General features: G+C 42.4%; 1 protein-coding gene across 3 annotated transcripts in view; it reads right to left on the bottom strand.

The window, feature by feature from the left end:
• Positions 1 to 21,420, bottom strand: part of MGAT4A (alpha-1,3-mannosyl-glycoprotein 4-beta-N-acetylglucosaminyltransferase A) — a 77,831-nt gene extending 56,411 nt beyond the window's left edge. For 2 of the 3 annotated variants that reach the window (XM_042866585.1, XM_042866587.1), the window contains exons 1-2: positions 21,347 to 21,420; positions 17,409 to 17,717 (exon numbers count right to left, since the gene is read on the bottom strand). In XM_042866585.1, coding sequence (XP_042722519.1) covers positions 17,409 to 17,502 — 94 coding nt within the window. In that variant the 5' untranslated portion in view covers positions 17,503 to 17,717; positions 21,347 to 21,420. Of the gene's footprint in view, positions 1 to 17,408; positions 17,718 to 17,977; positions 18,065 to 21,346 lie in introns of those variants that run through there. The other variant, XM_042866586.1, reaches the window with a different exon arrangement.
• Between the last annotated feature and the right edge of the window lie 1,995 nt (positions 21,421 to 23,415).

The following is a 23,415-nucleotide window of genomic DNA, read 5'->3' as shown; positions in this document are numbered from 1 at the left end:
GACCTTTCCATATCAACAGCAGGCAGTTGAGTCTTCCTACAGTCTGCAGTCAGATAGACATCAAGAGTAACGGATCTGCCACCCAGAGAAAAGAGCCAGCCACAGGCCTGGCATGCATAAAAGAAAGCAAGGCAAGAACAGAAAGCTTAGTTTTGCTACACTGTGGGCCTGATTTATATTTCCTGCTCTTACCAAACTGAACTCTTGAAACCTCACAGCCTCTTTGTTCACTAAATGGGAACAGGAAGAATGACTGCCTTCTGACACAGCAACAAAAGGCTCCGGTTGGCAACAAAGCATTGCACGCAAATATTCAATTAGTAAATACAAGTAAAAGCAAGAACAGCTACCTGGTGCAGCAAGATCCTCCCTCTGTCCAAGAGGGGGATATTCAAAATATCATTCAAATGAATAGCATCTCACTGACAACAGTACTAAACTCACCAGCAGTTAAGTTTATGGCCCATCCTTAGTGATAACACTTTCAGTTTTCCACTTCCAGCCCTAGGGCTCCTGCTCATTAGCTCCTCACACATAAGCAGAACAATCTCAACAACCTAAAACTTTCAGCTGAATTGCTACAAATTAAAGGTTTCACAGCAAATGCTTCATGTTCTCCGCATGCACTCTTTAGACTCTGTGAGAATACACTGTAGTAAATGCTAATTCGGGCACTTCAGTACTTAGTTAATTTACAACTCACTTCTTCCATTAAAAATGGGGAACAAAAATAAAAGGTTATTGTCATGCCAGTAGCAAGCTTCATACATTCCTATTATACTTACAACAAGAATTATCAATATACAGGTTGATACAAACTAGAAGGCTTAATGGAGAGCTTCCACACCGAGATTTATATAGAGCCAGTAGGCATATTACTCCTCAGTGAATTAGAACCTGGAACTGACGGCCAAGTTGACAATCTGGCACTTCTATTACAAGAAAGTCTCTTCATTTCTATTATATAAGGTGTAGAAATAACTTCCGCAATTCCCCTAAAATTATTTCAAATGCTTTACAGGATTCACAAAATCATGGTATTAAGTGCATCAGTATCCACTGTGCGGTGACAATACCTGCACTTCACTGCCACAGGGAGGCATGCAGCATGTACTTCCTTTAGACCATGCTTGATCTGTAACATCCAAGTACGTTATAAGCTATCATATTTGTAGTATCATTTGATCGAGTAGTCCTCTTTGCTCCTCATACACAAATACTCTTTTAAATTGAAATCCTGCTATGCTAATGCATGGCAGACAAAATTACTTTTCACGTCAGTCAAAAAAAAGAAAGACTGAATTCAAACAAAACTCTTCTTATTACACCAACATTTATTTTGATTATGAATTTTCTACATTATCTCAAAACTGGCAAAGGTCAGATTTCTTATTTTCATAGAATGGTTTTGGTTGGAGGGGACCTTAGAGGTCATCGAACTCCAACCCCTGCCATGGGCAGGGCTGCCCCCCACCAGCTCAGGCTGCCCAGGGTCCCATCCAACCTGGCCTTGAGCACCTCCAAGGATGGGGCACCACAGCTTCTCTGGGCAGCTGTGCCAACGCCTCACTGCCCTCTGAGTAAAGATCTTTTTTCTTAACAGCCAGCCTAAATTTCTCCTTTTAGTTTAAAGCCATTCCCCCTTGTCCTATTACTATCAGACTGTGCAAAAATACAGTCTCTCTTCTGCATGAAACCTCTCTTCTGGAAGGCCACAGTGAACATGTTCAGCATGGAGAAGAGAAGACTTCAGGACAAGTCCAACTTCCCAGTCCTTTCTTCATAAGAGAGGCATCCAGCTCTATGATCATCTCTGTGGCCCTGCTGTGCACCAGGGTCCAACAGCCCCACATCCTTCTTGTGCTGGGAGCTCCAAAACTGGACAAAGTATTTTGGGTGCGTTTTGCAAAGTTTTGCAAAATACAATTACTTACTATCTGTGGTACCAAAATCCCACTCTGACTGACATTGTACAGCCATCCAGAACCCAAGAGATAGCCAAGAAACACATAGTGGCATTGGCTGAGGAAAATATGAGCCATAGTTTTCACTACTCTTTAGAAGTCTGGATGCCAGAGCTCAGAAGATACTCATGAATCATACTCATGAATCACACTCAAGTGCCACTCTCTCAAATGTTTGGCTGAGGAATCAAACCAGTCACACGGGTATGGCTGAGAAGCTCTGTCCACACACAAAAGAGGTTGCAGAATCCAACCATGCCAACTTGTTTATAAAAATGGCAGAATATCATCACAATCTGATATAATGGTCAGGGATTAAAAACCGAGTATAGGTACAAATCATATTTGTACCCAATAATGTCAGATTAACTGATGACCTAAGAAAGTCTCAAAAAAAAAAAAAAAAAAGCCCCAAAAATTAAAAATTAAAGTGTGTTTATAAAGTAATTTTTGATCTTCTGTCTTGAAACTTTCTAAAATCTGCAGCATTGTGTCCTTGAAATGTTACAATATATTATCATGGATGACTACTCCCTACGAGCTAATTAGCTTCCTTGTTCCTAACGTGAAATGAAAGCCTTTTATAAGCAAGTTATGATGAGTTACAGAATCTGAGGCAGAAAAGTAATCAACCATGCAAATACAGAATAAGGCAGCACACTGTAAATGCTAAGAACAGATATGCTATAAATATAAGCTGTTAAGAAAATTGCTCAAGGTCGAATTTTATCAGTCCTATTTGAATGCTGTCCTGTGAGCCTTTTCAGTTAAGTGTTTGTGGCCATACCTACATCCGAACGTTCTGTTATTCTGACAGAGATTACATAATTGTTTTTAAAATACATAATAATTCATGATTTATGTAACAGTCTTGTACAAAGATTTCAGAAAAAAACAAGAGGTCAATCATTCTCTTATCTCTAAGTCTTGTTATCCAAGCTGACAGTCCATTTCAGCAATCTTGTATTTCAATCTAGCAAAACAACCAGGCAGAATTACTGTTTATTTCCCTTGCTTCCCACACAGAAGTGTATTTATTAGGACTGGAAGTATTTAAAAATATGCTTATTCAAGTAACTTGCTCTGCAAAGAGCAGCTTGTTTTCCAGTGCAGCTTTTCCTAACTTAAAATAAATAACTCAAGAATTCTAATTACTTAACTTCTTCGCTGCAACTTGTTCACATCTTGCACTCTGGGATCTGTATAAACAAATTATGGTTTTTTGTTCTTTCTGATTTTAATGCACTAGCACAAGTCTGAAATGTTTGCTTTGAAAATTTCAGGGCCTGATCCAATCAACAGCCAGATACTTTTGTTTAAACATTCCTTTCAGCAGGAGCTGGCATTGCTTTTACTAAAATTTTTAAAGCAACCTGAATGTAATCATTTGTAATATCAGCCAGCAAAACCTCGTTACTTTGAAGTGCAAATTTCAGAATCGACTTACTCGTAAACATTCTTTTGACAAAGAAACCCTACTTTCTCAGAAATGCCACTCATACAAAGCAGAGAAGCAACAGAGCAAAACAGCTGAGGCTCTTGAATCTGCTTCTCTCCTTTTGTTTTGTTTTTTTTTTTTTTTAAATAAGCCCAACTAGAATTGTAACAGTTAATGAAAGGTTTATGCTTGGGGGTATTTTAAAAGCAGGACAGAGCAGCTAAGAAGAGTTTTAAATGTCTCCTTCTCATTGCCTCTGTATATAAATCATTAAATGCAGAAAGATCCATTTAGGATATTTCCCATACAGGTGTAAAAACTTCTATGACACCAGTCTACACCCCGACAGAGGGTCTGACATTATTTTAAACACAAGGAATAGAAAGAATAATGTATCAGAAATCCAGACTCCTACAACTAAAAGAGGTCAAGTCAAAACAGAAGCATATGGTATTCTGTCTGTGCACTGGCTTCAGACAATAAGGATAATTAAACACATGATTTGTCTGAGAAGAGCTACTGACAACACAGGAGCTGGGCTTCTTTTAAACAGAAAGAATAATAATAAGCTATAGCAATGGCAAAAAAAATATATATTCACATTTGCAATTGCTTTGTCCTGACCTAAATGCTAACCTAACTAATTTAGTCTTCCTTGCCTAGTAAACAACACTGCCCAGGTCTTCACGGACAAATATAATCCTCAGAGCTATTTAGATTCCAACTTTTATGTTGTTGTTTTGGGTTTGTTTTTGTTTAACTTCTCGTGCTCAGAAGCACTGTCAACTCAGTCATTTCTTCTTTAAAGGGAAGGTCTCTGAAATCATATGCTAAATCAGTCCCACAAGAAGTAACCAGTGTTTAACACATCTCCGACCTATGCAGAAACAGTAAGAATAAATAGGAACTTCACATATTCTATTCCCAAAAGCAAAGCAGATCAAGAAAAAAAAATACCAAATTTCTGCTGTAGATACACTCAACACAAAATGTTCATTTTAAGAAATTAATAAAAGAGCTCAGGCGAGCACGTAATCCAAAGATTTTGTGTAATTTGGGTATTAATTCTTTACAGTGTCTGAAGAAAAGCATCATCTTTAAACAACCTTCACAAAAACCCTACTTCTTCTCTCTGCACAAGACTCCAAGTGTGGCTTTATAACAATCTGTGAGATAATGTTGATATTACAGTACAACGCCTAAAATTAACCCTGGTGCAGCACTGCCAATTCTCACCTGATTAAAAGACACCTCTTTCACCAGAAGTACACAGAGAGATCTGCTGAGAGCGTAAACAAGAGTAACTACTGTCCTTTAGGTAATTCAACCCCTCTCAGTTAGCTTTACTACATGTGATCATCTGTGACATCTCATGTTCCTCCTCAGAACTCAATCACCTGTATTGTCAGCTCCTTTTGATGAACAAGTACATCACTCCGTGTTCTATAATACTCAAGTACACATTCTACTAAGAGGTCTCAAGTTCCTGGAGTGCTGTTGTTTTGGTTCTAAATACATATAACGTATGGATACATAATAAATACCTAGTTTTTCTCTACATACCTTCTTATAAAGGTATTGAAGTTTCAATTTAATTTACTAAACACAGCGTTCTCTAACACAGTTGAATTAATGAAACTGGAGTTATTGACTTTCCTTGTAATGGTCTTGACTGGAAAAGGGATTTGAAAGAGGAAAAAAAGCAGTCTTCACAAAGTTCACAGTGAAAACATTTTGTTGTGCCTTTATTATCCAAACCAGTGTGCACAAACAGGAAACCAATTTTCTAAATCGATTAGGATCAGAGAAAGCTTGACTGGTTACCTGCCACTCACACCTTGGTAACAACAGCCAGTCATTAACTGAATCTACATTTATTATTATTTTTTTAAAATCCTTTTGCATACAGTTAACTGTATTTTAAAATTAGATAGATTGAGTTTTAGTCAAAGGTTATACATTACTTCCTATATTTATAATGTAACACATATTGGAAATCTCAAAAAAAAAAAACCAACAACACCTAATCTGAAATGAGTTTGCTTTTCCCTTATCCAGCTCTGGTTGCATGAGTAAATTGTGCTGTTAACAGCACCACACCATTAACTACACAGCTGGAGTCAAAGCCACGGCCAGTGCCTCCCATGGTGCCCAGAGCTGAGGGACAACCCAATTCAGAGGATGAAATCAAAGATCCTTGCTTAAGAACTGAGAATAAGGTGCAAGTCTTCTTTGTTCTGGAATACCCATATGTTTTAAATAACTATAATTAGGAGAATATTGATGACAGACTTACATACTACTTAGTGGGAGCACTACAATACACACAGATGAGGTTCTACTTGGAAAAACACAGAATCAGGTACCCAGGCTTAGAGATGATAATCACACTAACTGCTCTGCAACTGTGAGCACTGATGTAGCTCAAGCCTATAATTATGGCATTAGAGCAATTAAAAATTCAACCCTAGCTGGACTCTCAGAATCAGTCTAACCTCAATTCTATCGTGGAATCAATGCAGGTTTTGTTTGTTGGTTTTTTTTGCCATTATTTCACAGACTTAACTTCCATATGATTAAAAACAAAATAAGCACAAGGTTAAAACTCCTGGTGGGGCAGGAGGAATGTATTCAATTTTATGTCATCTGCAAACACCAGAATACATAATGTATTGCAACAGATCGGAATGTCAACCGTGGCAAATGAAACTGTAAAAACACAAGGTTAGAGAAGATGCTACTTGGTTTCTAGTTATACTTGATTAAAGCCAGTGGAATGAATTTCTTGAATAAGAAGCAGAAAGATCGTGCTTTTCACAAAAAAAAAAAAAAAAAAAAAAAAAAAAAAAAGTCACCAAAATATTCAATAAAGAAAATCAACATTTTGGTTTAACTGTCCCAAACCTATTTTTTAATTATTATATGTTAATTGTTTTTAACTATTTTTCCATCACACTACCGTTTCTCAGTATTATTCAACATTAGTTTGTGATGCTACAATGCCCCAGGGAACTGTGGCTCCTTTTGTACTTCAAATGAGTAAAGATTTGAGCACAATTCAGCTTCCATATTGGTCTCTTCTAAAACAAAGAAACAAAGATTTGTGGAAGATCTAGCTCAGTTCAGGAGTTATCCCCACAGAAGTAGAGATGCAAGAAACATCAGATGATTATGAACTACACCTAAATAAAACTGAATGGAAATAGAATATTTTAATCTGTTATGGGAAAGATTTTGTTATTGCTGTTGTTCTGTTGTGTGGTTTTTATTGTTTTTGTTTTTTTTTTCCCCCTAAGAGAGTCTTTTTGCATTACAAACATTGTGGATGTAAAGCTGCATTTTATTTCTGAAAGATGCAGATCAATACATCCATAGGGTAGAAATGTTATTATCTCATCACTCTGAATGCCAGTATTCAGTATATAAAAGCAATCTGCTGTGCAACTTTTAATCAGTGATGATGAAAAGTAGAGCCAGTTGCATCAGCCACCAACCCTACAGTTTCCCTGACACACCGTAATGGAAATAGCTTAGCCATCAGCCTCCTACATTTAATTTTCCTTTAGAAAAAAAAAAAAAAGTATCTATAACTTCTCAAACAGCAGCAGTTTATCCTACACTTTGAAGCTGCATTTAACCAGCAGCATCATGAACAATCAAGAAAAACAGCATTCATAATTTATGTGCAAACATCTGCTTGAGTCTTAAATGAAGCAGTGCTCCTTTCCTCACCTTGTGCTCCAGTGACGGCGTGTGGCTGGTGAAAGCCAACATCACGGGGTGGGGAGGGAACACCCAAACCCCAACTGAGATACTGCAGCCACACAGGCTCCATGCATTTGTTTTCCTACCACTGTTTCCACAGCTTCTCACTCCCGCGGACAGGAACCCCAGTGGGCCAAGCTCCTCCCAAGACTCCCTCCCAAACCCCAGAAACCCCCATTCCTCTGCCCCAAGAGTCCCAGCCTGAAGATCCAGCATTCTACCCTTGGTCCTGCATTGACACACAGCTCTTCATACTGTCCCTCAGGGATGGCCTGCACACAGTAACAGCATCTGCCTTTGAACACCAGCTAGGCCAAAGGAGCTGCAAAGACATCACAGCTCTTGAAAAGGTCAATGACAGCCATCCTTTCTTTGTTACCTGAGTCCATAGTTTATCACTGACTTCACTGGTGAACAACTTAGACATGGGTACTACTTGTAATGAGATACTGACCATAAGGACATGTTAAGGACGTGTTATGAATGTTCTTTCTTTCTTTTTTTTTTTTTCTTTTTTTTTTTCTTCTCTACACAGATGAAAACTCTCAACCTCACCCATTTCAATCCTTTGATCACTGCAAGCTGCACATAGCTAAAATACCACAAAACCTGATGCAACTCATCTTCAAAACACAAGACAGAGTAAAGCCTCCTGTTCAGTTGTAGATCTTTTCATGTTCAAAATTTCTTCTAAGTTAAATACAGCTAAATTTAAACCAATGTGTTGTAAATATACAAGGACCAATGTCCTTGTAAACAGGACAAGGAATTAGTCTACTTTTACAGCACACAGAAACACTTTAAAATGCATATTTTTTTGTACACAACTGCCAGCCCAATAAAGCACTGCAGAGGAGGACGAGGGAAAACAAACCCTGACCTACAAAGGCCATCTCTACCTCTGAATGCATATGTCCCATTTCAGCTGAAGGGAGAACAGTTATTACACCAGCACGTGTCTTCACATGGGAGTTTCAGAAAGGTCGCCGGTGTTTCTGTTGAGAGCCTCCCTGATCAACAGATACATTCGTGCAAAGCAAAAATGTTTAACCTTGCTGCTTACATGCAAACAAAACCTCTGACACGTGCACTCTGTACATCCTCCTGAGTATGACTCACAGCACATATGCCAACCAACCAAGTGGGCAGCAGCTGAGCAGTTGACCCCCTCGCTCATCCCTGAAGCACTGGAGCTATTGTACAATTGTTCAATAACTACTTAACACAAATACACACTTGCATGAAACTTCTCAAAGGTATCACACGCTGTGCACACAATCAGGACTTAGTTACACAGCCATCTGGTCAGCAGGAGGATACCAGTGCAATAGCATCCACTCATCTGGGTGAAATAGATTATACACCTGAAGGATTTCTGCCCAGGCCAGATTTCCATAAAGAAGTCACGTCCACCAAAACCCAGGTACCCCAAACCTCCTCCAAGAGTCATTATTCATGTGGTATGTTCAGGCATTGTTGAGTATTCAGGGCTCAGACTCTAAGAGTCAAGATATTGTATGTTCTTAGATGGACTAACAGCCACAGACCAATGTAGCACAGAAAAGAAAGAATACTGGAAAATAAAACCATGCCACAGGAAGAAAAAGCAACCTTTCAGTTCTGACAGCCTGAAGGCTTTTGAGAACCATAACATTATTTGTTTCTACCACAGAATTGTCAATACCTGTCTGGGAGAGCCTGTACATGTAAACCAAGACACTTTAAACCACTCATTTCTTTTCCTTCAGAAAACAGCAAAACATTCACTTACAAACCAGAAACTACAGCAAGAACACCCAGCTTCCTAAATTAAAATAAAACTAGTTAGCTGTGGATCAGTCATTACTGTTTACCATCCTAATACACTTGGAGAAAACTGATCTAACAGAAGATAACAGAAGAGAGCTACCACTCCAGCGCTAACCCTAGGAGCTAAAACTAATAGAAACTCTCACCAGCTTGGATACAAAATGCAAGTGCTGTAGAAGTTTGATTACTGTTTCTGCACTTGCTAGTAGATGCTCCTTGCCTCTCTGTGCACCAGTAACTGCCGAACAAGCTTAGTTTCCAAGTATAGATTCTAACTTGCCTTCCTTGCAAATAAACAAACAAGGTACCCACACCTTATAATCAGTTTTATCAAACTCTCATGTTGCTGCAAATCAGCACCGCCTGTAAGTCAAGTGTGATGCCATCACACTTGTTATATTCAAATCTCACTTCAACAGTACTTCTACAGTTTTTCTCTAGGGGCTGTACAATTAAGAGGACTGTTATTGAAACAATTACCTTGCCAGTATATAGTAATGGAAAAGAAATCTAGTTCAGCCCATCCCTGAAGCATCTGAGGAAACTTGCATATTCATGATGTTGATACACAAAAACATGATGCATCAGTGGGCCACAACAGCAACATCTATGTACGATAAGCATAGAAACTTGTAAATTATTTTTGAGAATAAAATAGTAAATATATATATAGCTGCAAGCAAAAGTACGGTTTGTTGTTTACTGCTAGATGGATGGGTGGCACGCCTGTGGGAAGCATCAGCAGAAATAGACAGAAAGCTGCATGAAAGCCAAGAAGACAACCAGAAAAGCAGTTGGAAGTACAGCACTAAGAGACCATTTAGAGTAATTGCTTTTTAGGGAGAGACTAGCTGGAACAAAGGCTTTCACCGTGAGGAAAGAAAACACTTTCTATTCGCTTTCTAGCATGTTCAGAAAAACAAAACATAGCGTGTTATAAACAAAACTAAATTATAGACTTACCAGTATCTCATCCTGAAAAGAAACAGCTTACGGGATTCTAATCCAAAGACTCCATCATAAAGAAATAGGCTTTTCCATTGTCCAGACAGCAAATAAAGTTGTGATTACACAGCAGGAATAGGGCTATCGAACAGGATACTCGAGAGGCAGTGAGGGGGAGGAAATCACACTTAAAAATAAAACCAAGAAATTCTGAGATTTTTCTAACAGAGTACTTCAAAGGTCCCTAGGCATAGAAAAGTCAGAGGACAACAATAATAAAAAAACTATGTGAATCTACCAAAATATGAGTCAACATTTTGTATATTTTTAAAGGACCAAATGTTGAAAATAATAAAGAACAACTTTGGCATATCTTATGCAAGCATCAATATTATTTAGTGATTAAATGCACTGGCATGTCAGTCTTAGCAAAAAAAGAGAGAAACTTAGCCAAGGTGAAACAGACCTCATACAAACAAGTTGGAAGGGTCTTCTAGGGATCATCTAGCCCAGCCCCCAACTTCTCAGGACTACTTTCAGCAACACAGCTAGCTCAAAGTTAGATTATTCCTGCCAGCTGTACATCACAGAATTGTAGAATACAATAATAGAATTGAAACAATCATAGATTGATTGAGAACACAGAAGCTCTCCTCCTTAAGGCAGGAGGAGAACTTAAAGATCATCGAACTCCAACCCCTTGCCATGGGCAGAGTTGCCAACCACTACAACAGGCTGTTCAAAATCCCATCCAACCTGGCCTTAAATGCTTCCAGAGATGGGGCATCCACAACCTCTCTAGGCACCCTGTTCCAGCGCCTCACCATCCTCTGAGCAAAAAAATTAGGCTCGATGTTAGGAAGAAAATCTCCTCTCTTTTAATTTAAAGCCATTTCTCTTTGTCCTGATGCTATTAGACCACATAAAAAGTTAGTCTCAATCCTGACAGAAAGCTCCATTCAAGTATTGGAAGGCCACAATGAGGTCTCCCTGGAGTCTTGTCTTCTCCAAGCTAAACAAGCTCAACTCCCTCAATCTTGCTTCATAGGAGAGCTGCTTCAGCCCTCTGATTATATCTGTGGCCCTCCTCTGGACCTGCCCCAACAGCTCCACACCCTTTTTGCACTGCGGGCTCCAGGTTGGCCATAACACCCCAGAATGCCTTCCCTACCTGAGCTTTACTTTGGGGTTGTCATATTGGCTTTAAAAACCAGCATGGCATGCACTTGCGCTAGCCCTAATCAACTGAGTTGATATCAACTTTTGATATCAAACAGGCGTGTCTGTCTTGAAATCACCAGTGTAACCTGTTCTTGAAAATGCCTACAAGGGAAGTTCGTCACTCCTTCCAAGAGTCTACTGTGGTATGTAAGTACACTTGCCCTTACCTAAACTTTCTACTATCTCACCTCACTCTCCATTCCAGTTTCAGTCCTATATACTCTATCATCCAAAGTGATCATGAACAACAAACTGCATCCTTTATTTTTTCAGGAATTCTTCTAATACTGAAAATTATCTTCATGTTTCTCTTTTCATACCTTCCCTTTAAGTTAAGTAATGCCAGTACATCAACTTACCCTACTGTATAGACAGATTTTTTTGATCTTTGGTCACTTGTTGCTTCTTTGAACCTCAGCTACTGAACCTGTTTTCTTCGCAGTGCACCACCCAGAAACAGAAACAGCACCAAGCAGAGCAGAAAAAACACTTCCTGTGTCTTGCTGAGATAGCATACTTCCTTAGCATACTTTCTTATCACCCCTTTTCTGCTAAGTTTGCTTTCAATTCTACAATAATGTGATGTTATGTTTAGCAAGTGACTTACAGTAAACTGTCATTCCTAACCAGAATCCTAACACCAAGTTTCTACCCTATTCTGTGTGCATGAATTTCCTTCTCCCCTCCATTACTGCATCCTGTTGTTTGTCTGGGACACTTTCACCTATCTTCAGCAGCACTCATCCCAACCCTCCTTCCACTCACTGCCCTTCTTGACTAGCTCTCTGGTTTGCATAAATTGCTTTAAACTTCATTCTCTCAGGCTATCTGCCAGCATGCTGCTGTTTGAAGCACTTCTTCCCTTTCATCCCCCAGATTCACTAATGAAAATACCAACAAGCACCAGAACAGACCATTGTGAAACCTTTCTTGCTCACTTAATGTGTCAGCTAGTATCTACTATGGGAAAATATTACTAACAAGAAATCCATTGCAAATATAACTTAGCACACAGATACATTTGTAGTTATATATTTTACAGTAGAGCTGTTCATGTACAAGCAGCTGTGTCAAATGCAACAGTCTTTCCTGAGCTGGCTAAAGGATAGTCCCTGCATGAGAGCAGGAGAATTTTGGAGGAGTCATGCAAGCACGGAGAACTCAGGCTGAAGAGCTATTAAAAGAACCCATGCAGAGCAAAAGCATTGGCTTCCCCCATGTCTGAGGGTTGGATTGCAATGGAGAGCAGTACCTCAAGCTGTTGGCTGAGGTTAGCCTTATTAAACACTAGCAGCAACCAAGTTTTAGAATCCCATCAACCACAATGCTAACCTAGCTGGCATTTTACAAACAAGACAAAAGGACAGAGAAGTGCTGCAAAAGCTCATTTGGCTGTGACCCTTTCCAGAGCAGCTCAGAATCACTGATGTCAATAGTACTACTGCAACAGACCCCCCTGCAGACCTAAACACCTGAGCAGCAGGCACATATGCCTCTTCCGCTCAATTCATCTGTAAAAGCACCATCAGTACCTGCACGTAAGTCACAGTAACCATTTCAAACCTGCATTCCTGACTGGCCTTAATGCAATTCAACTGATAGTTTTACTACCAGTAAGCTACGTGCCACTTGGTCAGCTTTAGAAAACCAAGTTTGTAGCATGTTTCAGATAGCAACCAGAGTAATATCTGTGCGCTGATGCTACTGTTTCAACTTCAACTCCTGAGAGATCTGCAACAGAATTTCCAAATGAAGCCAACATTTCCTTTCTACTTAAGAGAAAAGAAGAAGAAAATCGTCTCCCCTCTTGCTCAAAAAAGTTGATCAATAAAAATTGTTAAATGTACGACCTTCTCTAGCATCCCACTCCTTCCTTTCCCTTGCCACTACTCTTCTCATTCTGCAGACATTTTAACTTCTTTGGTTGAAGTATCTTTATTCATATTGTTGGAAAATTAGCACAACTGAAAATCAGAATGTGTAGTCAGAGGACTGCAATCAGCATTTACTCACATAACAGTTTCTCTTAGGATCAAAGCACAAACTATAGTGGGTTACAGTTGCAAAATACTAACATGCATCTCTTAGATTTCTGTTCTATTTTTAAGGAGAATATATACATAATCACTGCCAAGAAAAAAAATAATCCTCTCCTCCCTGCTCTATCTCCTCAGTGGCTCTATAGGACTTTTCTCCTTCAAGGAACTAATTCCTGCTTCTTATTCCAAAGCCTCCCATCACTGGCTGCTGCCTTTATTTTAGGTTAAGTTAGATTGTCCTACTCTTGAAGTTTTGACTTTTTTTCAGCACTTAAGATTACTGTGGCTAAGAATCAGTGTGGGAATTCCAGTGGTATGAAAGCAGAGGAGAAAGAAGACAACAGTTTCATTACATTCCAGGAAGACCTCATTGTGGCCTTCCAATGCTTGAAGTGAGCGTATAAACAGGAGGGGGAGCAGCTGTTTACAAGAGTGGATAGTTATAGGATAAGAGGGAATGGTTTTAAACTGACACAGGGAAGGTTCAGGTTAGATATTAGGAGGAAGTTTTTCACACAGAGGGTGGTGACGCAGTGGAACAGGTTGCCCAAGGAGGCTGTGGATGCCCCATCCCTGGAGGCATTCAAGGCCAGGCTGGATGTGGCTCTGGGCAGCCTGGTCTGGTGGTTGGTGACCCTGCACATAGCAGGGGGTTGAAACCAGATGATCATTGTGGTCCTTTTCAACCCAGGACATTCTACGATTCTACAATGATATGGCCCAAGTTATTTCTCATCCTTGCTCCATAGGAGAAAAAAAGGTTGTGCTTAGCACAAAACAGTCACCATTATTTAAATACGAGTGAATACTTGGCAAACTAGGGAGCTGATTAAACATCTCATAAGTGAGAGTCCTCTCTGAGATCTTCCCATATGATTTTAAATCAGCATACCAATATCAGCCATTCTCATCCAGTGAGCAGGTTTTATCATAACACCCTTGGTCAAACACCAGCAGTCTGCAGGTCAGTAGTACTGGGAAGCACAATTCAGTCCAAGTAGATGTGTTAAGCATGAATTTACCACTTGCAGAAGAGGAGGAGGAATTGCCCTCACTTGCTTAGGAGGAATTCAAGGACATATTAAACTGAACTAGCTCTGAACATTATATAACAGCAGGTTCTTTAGGTGTGCTCTTTATGTGCATCAAAAGAATCAATTTTGGTAAGATCTGTTTTCCAGTATCTGCCTCATTTATGAGCTGTTCATAGCATACTTTTAACACATAAAAAGTAGTCTTACAGTTCCTGTTTGTGAGTCCCACAAAAGAGAGAGGTTTCTCCCACGTGCATTCAGGGCCTGCAGCCTGCACTGCTTCCTTACAACTTCAGTGCTTCTGGGCACTATATGGGTGCAGAAAATAACAAAGGTCTTGCCTTAATTTTAAAGATATGCCAAAGACAAGAAGTATCCCAGTCAACTTGCTTCAAATACAGTTAACTCGAAAAGCAAAAACATAACCAGGAACTTCATGCAAGAAACATCATCCATCCTATGAGAGGCTCATACTGTTGCCAGTGACAGCACTTCAGATCAAGTTTACCCTCCCATCAACTTTCTACCATGTCCATAAAGTCTGCAAAGCGCTGTTCTACTGAGAGAAATTTTTTGTGCTTTGAATTAGCAGCAAAGCCTGTACCATGTTGCAGTGCAAACTTATCACGTAGACTGGGACAGCTATGCTTGGTAGAAGACATCATAAACAAAGATATCACACTCTCCCAAACTTGTGTTTATTCCATAAGTGGTTCTACATTTTAACTACAGTCACTCAGGATCCTGGTTCTTCTGAAAGGAATCACCTGATTATTGGCTTTGGGTCACTGGGACAAAATTTATTTGGCTACCACTTGCTCTTAGTTTTTAAAAAAATATAATTAATATGTTATACAGATGGATTTACTTTGCTGCCCAAAGACTGACAAACACCTTCAAGAAACCACTGTATGCCATATAAACATAATGAATAACAAAAGATGATCACAGCAGGTGACACATCATAAACTTCCAGTGAACAGGAACAGCAAGTGCCGTATCTGCATCTAATTGAGCCTCTGAATAATTGATAATGAAGAAGTCATCAATGAATTAAGAGAACATTCTGCAAGGCTTATTAAATAAACAGAACGTTGGAAGCTGGAAAAAAAATATATGGATTCTTATTAAGCAGATACTGTTAGTTCCTCAACTTTTCCCACTGGTATAGAAGTGTGAATTAAAACATGGTACTGAAACAAGCTCAGATCTGCTTATACAGATCTGGGCTTTACAGATCTTTATAGAGATCTTTGGGCTTATACAACCTGTTCAACACTTCATTAACTTACACAAGCAAAAGAGAATTTCAGAAACAATATTCTATGTATAAACTTCTCTTGAAGCAATATCTGAAGAGTGGGTTTTCTAGGTTATAGTTCTATAACCATTGTTCATAATTAGTGCATCTCTGATGTCTTATTAAACCTGTTTTTATTGAACAAGTTACCATCTCATTGCTCAAAAGAAAGACCTTGAGGAAGATAAGTGTAGAACTCTTATAGTACCATTAAGTATTGATTCTGAGCATTCAAATGGGAAGGAAAAAAAAAAAAAAATGAAGTACAGACAAATAACAGAGCAGTCTCACCAGCCAAAGCTTAAACTGTCAGCAAGCACCATAGACAATAGCACTCTCTTGACAATGGATTTTTGTTGATTACTTTAATTAAGATTTTATTATATTCTTTGAATGAAGAGAGCAAGATTTATACACCACATTAAGAAAAAAAAACAACAACCACAAAGACAGAATTTCAGATACATACATCTCGGCCCCAAAGTGAAAGCAAAATATTTTTTGAGGTTCTTCAGGAAGAAAAGAATTATGAACATGAAATTTAACCAGAGAACGAGTGCTGTATTAACCAAAGTTAAAAAGCTACTTGCAATACAATTCAAATATCACTTTCTTGACAGTGTTCTGCACTTCTACACTTTTGTTGCCCAATGAGAAGATCTCTATATGACCCCAGCCCCAGGAACGTGACATTTTTAAAGATGCTTACAGTTAGAAGGCTGCCTACCAAACAACCACCACAGCAGAGATCAGGCTACGTAGCACCTGCTGCTTCTCTACTAGTATCAAATAATACACTACAAACAAAAAACCCAAGCCAATATGCCACAGACCTCACCTGCTTCCTCCCAAAAGATCCTTCTCATTCTTTTACACTTAAATAAGGATCCAAGTTGGCCGCACTACAACAAATAATATTCTCAAAAAACCTCAGCCTTCTCTTACTGGACCCAAGGCACAACTGAAGATAATATTCTCAGCAGAACAGTCAGAACAAACCATGTAGCAATCTCATTTGATACAGAATGTGCACTTTAAGCTGACTCGATCTTTGAAGGACACAGATCAAATGGTTATAAAAGAAAAAAATATCTAACCTTTCTCTAGAAGCCATCGCTGCATAATTCATTTGCTTTACAGAAAGACAAAAATCAGAAGAGTAAACAGTCCTGACCCTCAGAAAAACTGATTTTTTCAGGGTTCGCATGGAATGCAACAAGATCAAACATTTTCAACCATGAAAATCTATTATGCACATAGTCACTTTTTCATGAAATTGCTCACATTATTACAACGGATACATTTCCCATCATGCAGTCAGTTTGTTCATATTATTTTACTCCCTATACCACGCTCAGAAGAAATATTTTACACTTCCTTCAAAGACAGCAAGAAAGAACAACCCTTGGACAATGCCGCTTGGCGGTTTGCCACTGCCATCACCGAATCGTTAGGGAAGACAGAACGCTGTGCCAAAAATAACCCTGTCCAGCCTGGTCTATTGGCCATATGTTACATGGGAAAAAGAACAAAAAAGAAAAAAAATGAAAAAAGAACAGCTGTTTTACCAACACCCATTGACCACGAAAAACAAACAGTCAAAAAGATTATTCAGCCTGGACCGACCCTTTCCTATACCAGCAGAATTTGTTTTTCTTCAGTCATTTTTGTTTATTTTTATTTACTTATTTATTTTTTTCAAACCAGGATCCCTCCAAGTTAATTTTCCTGAATCCACTGGCGGGTGTTCAGTTCTCACCAAGGCAACACCTGCTGGTGGACAGGCAGTTTACAGATTGCTAATGCACGGCAGCAAAGCGCACGTTTGCCCTACTCATCCTTCAGCCACACAGCCACGTGGAAGCCTGTTTAGTTTTGGAGCCCTTTACTTACCTTTCCCATTTTGCCACGCAGTATACCAGGACAAACTGAGGAAAGTAGTGATGAAAACTAACACGGTGGCCACAGTTCCATTTCGGAGCCTCATCTCATTGCAGCATCACACTTGGTTACGTTCCGTTAGCGACGAGGACCGGTCTTGTTGGGCTTGCTGCAATCAGGTCAGCTCAGGTCCACCAGCAGCAGCCAGGCCAACGCAAAGCAGAGCTCTCACATATCAAAGGTGTCACAAATCAATCCATTCCACACTGCTGTAAACTTTCTTAGGGTTCTCATAAATGATACGTCCTCTCTCTTCTATTCCTATTCAAAGGAAACAAGATGGTAATAGATTAGACCAAAAATACTTACGGGTGTCCCCTGTGTACCAAAATACAGAAAAGAAACAGGTGCACATTAGTTATTGTGGTTTACATGCACCCCTATCTTGCTGCCTCATTTTCAGCCCAGAGAACAGCACCTGTTAGGTTAGTTTGCCCTTTTTCATTAGGAATGCTTGTATCTGGAGGAGTTGTACTTGACATTACTTTGGTAATGGAAGGATAAACATACACATCACCTACATTAGAATTTTATCACGGAAGCGCACAGGTTGGAAGGGACCTCTGGAGACCATGGAGTCCAAGCCCCTGCTAAAGCAGGCTACCTACAGCAGGCTGCAGCTCAAGGCAACAGCACACATCCCTCCAGCAGGCGATGAGTATATACCAGAGGGTTTTCAGGAAGCCAGCAAGTCCAAAGCCCCACTCCTAAGCACTCACTTTAACAAAGCCTCTCTGAAATCAGTGAGCGGAGGCTGCAAATGCAGCAGTAGAACCGCCCCCGGTGATCTGAGAGATCAGAGCTTTAAATAGCATTTACAAACATATATCATTCATCTCTCCCTGTTCAGTGCCAAAGCACTTTATCCAGCCACAATCATTTATTTTTTTTTTTCCCCTCATTTAGCTGCAGCAACAGCACGGGCTGCTGTCACACACGCAGAGACCGTTCAATCCATAACAGCTGGCAACAACCCAGAAAGCCCACAACACCACCACAGTGCATCCGTACTGCTCCTGTCTCCTCACCACATCGGCACAAGGGCAAAACATAGCAGTCAACCACAGGTCACTTTTACCACAGGTAGAGGGCCCATAGCCCAGGACAAGAAAACCCTCAGCTCTCAGCTGTCCAAATGCAGACAGCACCTAAATGCACAGTTCTAACAGACTGAGAACATAGAAATAAATTAAGCAGTGTCCGGCTTTACACCTGGGGATGGGGAACTGATTTACAGACAGCTCAAGTAACATTTACAGTAGCTCAGGCATTTTATATTCTTTTAAGAGGCTGTCTGATTCCCCCCGCCCATAAACTACCTGCGATTGCTGCCTTGCAATAAATAAAGACTTGCTTTGAATTTCCCTCACAAGCAATCTCTGTCACCCTCTTGCCTGGGTATGTTTAGAACAGGGAAAAAGACTCTTCATCATGTTGGCACCTGAGGTCATATCTGGCCAGCTACCTTTCCCAAACAGCTTGCCAATAGGGACATAACAAACAGGCCTGGTCAGCAAAAGAAAGGAAGGAACGACAAAGGCATGAGCTACACATCCCTGCAATCAAGCCTTGGCCACAACACGCAGGTTATAAAAAGAGCATAGATTTTGTGATTACCCCATAATAATAATAAGGCTTCATGCCAGTAACATGCTTTGTTTTGAGGAACTGCATGCACAGATAGGTCTGTGGCTTTAAACATTAACTTTGAGATCGCACAGTGCATACAAGGAAGAGAATACATGCACTTACAGGGGAAGAGGACAAAGCAGCCAGTCAAATTCAGTAAGAAACAAAGTAATGAGCGGAAATAAAAAGGACTGCGAAAAGCTTTACAATACAGAAACCTGAATTAAACATAATGAAAGATAAAGACAGCTGAGAGACCTATAGAGAGCTAACAGGGAGAGCACAGCATGCCAGGAAGTATCAGCATCACCAGCACCTTGAATAGGAGATGGATGTTATCAGAGCTAGGGGGGTAGGCAGCAGCAATTAGGTCAAAGATAAAAGCCTGGATGAACTTTAATGGAAAGGAAAGAAAGAAACCACAAAACCCCAAAGTTCCATGAGGCCTGTCTGCAGGGATTTATGGAGCAGGAAGGGTTCCATCGATTCCCAGACCACCAGAATAAGTGGCTAGACTGCTGGTAACAACACTGACAATTTATACTGTAAAGCAGCCCTGAAATACAGATGCTCAAGCTGGCATCTGCCTTCACCACCGTTCTAGCAGCAGTCACATTGCTGAAGCAGCTCAGGTGGGCACAGAAGAGCAGGCTGCAAGCTAGATGGGATCATCCCAGAGAGACAGCTGGTCCAACGTGCAGACAGAGGGCAGCCAGGAGAGTAAAAATGCCGTCTGGTAATGGAAGGAAAGGGAAGTGCCTTGCTGGAAAGCCTTTGCATCACTTCTACATTTGCTGCAACAAAAACCAAGAGGCTGCAATCAGGGCTTCTCGCTGCACTAGTTGAATCCACAAGATGATGCAGCCTAAAACAACTGTGAGAAATAATTTCTTGACAGTAATACAATTCCATTCACTATAAGTATGCACAAAACTGTGTCAAATGAATAATGCCCATGGGTTTGGAGTTGGCTTGGTCTGCTTTCAGCCCTCTCACCCACAGGCTCCAAGAGCTCAGCAGCAGCCCAGCAGCACTCAGACCATCCTTCATGCATTTCACTGAACCAAACGGCACACATCAAGGCCACGCATGTGCCACAACCATCCCAGCCTTCAGAAACAGGTCTCGTTAAACCAGCAAAACCCCACACTCACACGAACAATCTGACCCATAGGTGGTCTCTTCAGACTGTCTCAATAATTCACTGCCCAAACTAAGCTAATTTAACCGAGGGACAATCCTCTCTGAGGCGACGGAGCACACAGCCAGATACGCGAAGCCCGTGACACCGGGGCCAGACGATCCGTCGGGTCCCAGCCAACCTAAAGCCACTCTCCGTTTCCCAGCGCTGCTGTGACTCGAATCTCTTCCACCGCAGGAGGGGCCCCGCAGGCCACAGGTACCGGACGGACCCGGCACTGCCGAATCGCACCTCAAATAAACTGAGAAGTTCCCGCCCGTCCCCAGCTGCTCCTGCACTAGGCGCGAAGCACGTTTCCAACCGCAGACCATAAAAAGCCCGAGAGACACCAGTGCCCTGCAGAGGCTCCGCCGTGCCTGGCGGTGCACGCCAGACTCAGCAGAGGACGAGAGAGGGTGCCATCCTGAGGGAGCCGGGCATACAGCCGAGATCCGGCCCCGCTCCCTAAACCGGCGGGCACCCACCCGCTTCTACCTCTCGTACTGCTCCGTTCCCCCGCCGCGGCAGTGGCAGGATGACCTCGCTCTCCGAGCGGCGAGTCCCGAGCGAGTCGGGCTCTCCTCCGCCGCTGTTTACTCGGCGGACGACAGCACTGGCCGCCGCCAGCTGCGGCTGCGGAGATTGGGAGGAGGGGGGCGGGGGAAAGGGGGAATGGAAAAAGAAGGACCGCAAACTCTGCTGCAAGCCGCGGGCGAGCACCGAACGGAGAGGGAAGCGCGGCGCTCCCCGAGCAGCGAAGCGCAGCGGGGTGGGGGGGGGGGGCAGCAGCGCCGCTCCGGACCCCGGCGCGGGGCAGAGCGCGGGGGCGGCACCAGGAGCCGCGAGCGGCAGGTCCGGCTGTATGCAGGTGCACGCGGAGCAGGGAGTATGGCCCCGACCTCCTGCCCTCGGGGAAGCCCGGAGCGGGAGGTTGCGGAGGGGAAGGACGCCCTCAGACCCGCGAAAGCAGAGCAGATGACAAACGGAGTGGAAAAGGCGATCTGCATGGCGAGCGCGGAGCTGGCAACCGGCGCCCTAGGCACGCTAAGGGGAGAGGGTGTCGGTCACGGGCAGACCTCACCTGTGCGCTGCCTCCGGCAGGGGGAGCCCCGGGGCGCGGGCGGCAGAGCGGCCACCAGCGACTGCCTCGGCCGGCGCCGGAGCTGCCGCTCCCCTGCCCTCCCCTCGTCAGCGACGCGCCGGGAGCTCCGCCCCGCCCCCGGGCGCGGAAGCCCCGCCCTCTCCCAGAAGCGCCGCTCATTGGCTGCATCATCTGCCGCTCTCCTCGGCAGTGGGTATAAATAGCTGAGTCTCGCGAGGCTTCCCTTAGTGAGCGCGTTGGGGTCAGAGCGGGGTGGGTGTGAGTTGGTAGTTATCACTTTTTATCGTTTTATTTGGGGCTGCGATCTCTGGAGTTTGGCCATCATGGTCAAAAAAACGTTACCTGTTTTAATATTTCACTGTTTACAGAATCACAGAATGGCCAGGGCCAGAAGGGACCTCAAGGCTCATGAATCTCCAATCCCCTGCCACATGCAGGGCCACCAACCTCCCCATTCAATACTAGACCAGGCTGCCCAGGCCCCATCCAACCTGGCCTTGAACACCTCCAGGGATGGGGCATCCACAGCCTCTCTGGGCAGCCTGTTCCAGCACCTCACCACTCTCTCTGTAAAGAACTTCCCCCTGACATCCAACCTAAATCTTCCCTCCCTCAACTTAAAACCATTTCCCCTTGTCCTGCAGTTATCTACCCTTTCAAAGAGTTGATTCCCCTCCTGTTTGTTATTGACTAAGATCACATTTCTCAAACTTCTTTGTAACCATCTTCTCCTGTTTGTAGGCTCCCTTTAGGTATTGAAAGCCTGCAGTGAGGTCACCCCACAGCCTTCCTTTCTCCAGGCTGAACAAGCCCAGCTCCTTCAGCACATCTTTGTAGGGGAGGTGCTGCAGCCCCCTGATCATCTTTGTGGCTCTCCTCTGGAGAGCCCCCTGAAGGGCAGGTGAGCTCAGCAGGGTATTCCTTGCACTGCTCATTGGTGCCAAGTGACTGGCCCTTACCTGTGCTGTGTGGTGTGCTCAGTGGCTGGTGATGATGGCCATGAATTTGCGTTGTGCTTATCAGAGCGTCTGTTGAGAGCTGCACTCCTTAAAGGGCAGCTTGTTCCTCACATCGACTCAATGGGCCCTCTGTCCTTTGTGCTGCTTGCAGGAGTGGGGCTGTGTCTGTGTTGCTGCAGTACATGTGCTGCCCCGCAGGCTGTGTGACAAGCACAGCTGGGAGGTGTGGAAGTGAACCCACTTTCCTCCTGAGAGCTATTACTGCTGGGGTGTGCAAGTAGTGAGGAAAGGTCAGCAGCAGCTCTATCCCGTGGTTCATTACTGAGGGCTGCAGTGTTTCCATTCAGTAAGCAAACCTTGTTCTTCAATGGTTCCTTTCATGGGCTCCAGAAGTTGCATCAAGTGATGTATTTTTGGGTTTGCAAGGTCCCATTAAAGTCAGCACTCTCAGGTCATGGTAGGTAGTTCTCTGCCTTGCAAGAGCCATACTGGGCATTTATGTAAGTGCTCATGATTAACGGTGCCCAGCCCTTCACCGCCTCCCCTTTTTTCCTAATCTTCCACCTGATTGAGACCAAACATCTAGCAGACATCTCTGCTCTGAGTTAAGGCTCTTGCCTTGAGTGTAGTGGTAACAGTTCCCCATCAGAACTTGGTGAATCATACATCAATCCTATTAGTTATTCTGTCTTAAAAGTGGCATTGGACAAGACTCCATAGGTTATTATATTTTAACCAAAGCTTAAACACGTTGCACTATTCTTTCCCTTTAGGTGACCTGCAGAGTAGCCCTCTGTGTTTGTGCTGAGGGGCTGGTGCAACTGTGTGGAAGGGCAGGAGGAGCATATAGGCAGTTTGCAGGATCTTGACAGCTGGCTGCCCTGTGGTGTTATATGCTGAGTGGTGAGAAGTTAGGTTTGTGCTTCAGTTCCCCTTTTTATAGTTTACACATTTAGTACAATAACTTTCTAACAAAGGCTGGCACTGCATGTACACAAGTGCACACATCTACTACAGGTATTTCTATAGGGATCCCAGCAAGCTAAAAACATTAGAGCTGCCACTGTTTGACTTGAATAGATCAGTATT

This window comes from Lagopus leucura, unplaced genomic scaffold, assembly GCF_019238085.1.
Source record: "Lagopus leucura isolate 7727_CA_CO unplaced genomic scaffold, USGS_WTPT01 Super-Scaffold_100001, whole genome shotgun sequence".
Lineage (NCBI taxonomy): Eukaryota > Metazoa > Chordata > Aves > Galliformes > Phasianidae > Lagopus > Lagopus leucura.
This window is presented reverse-complemented; position numbering and strand designations above follow the sequence as displayed.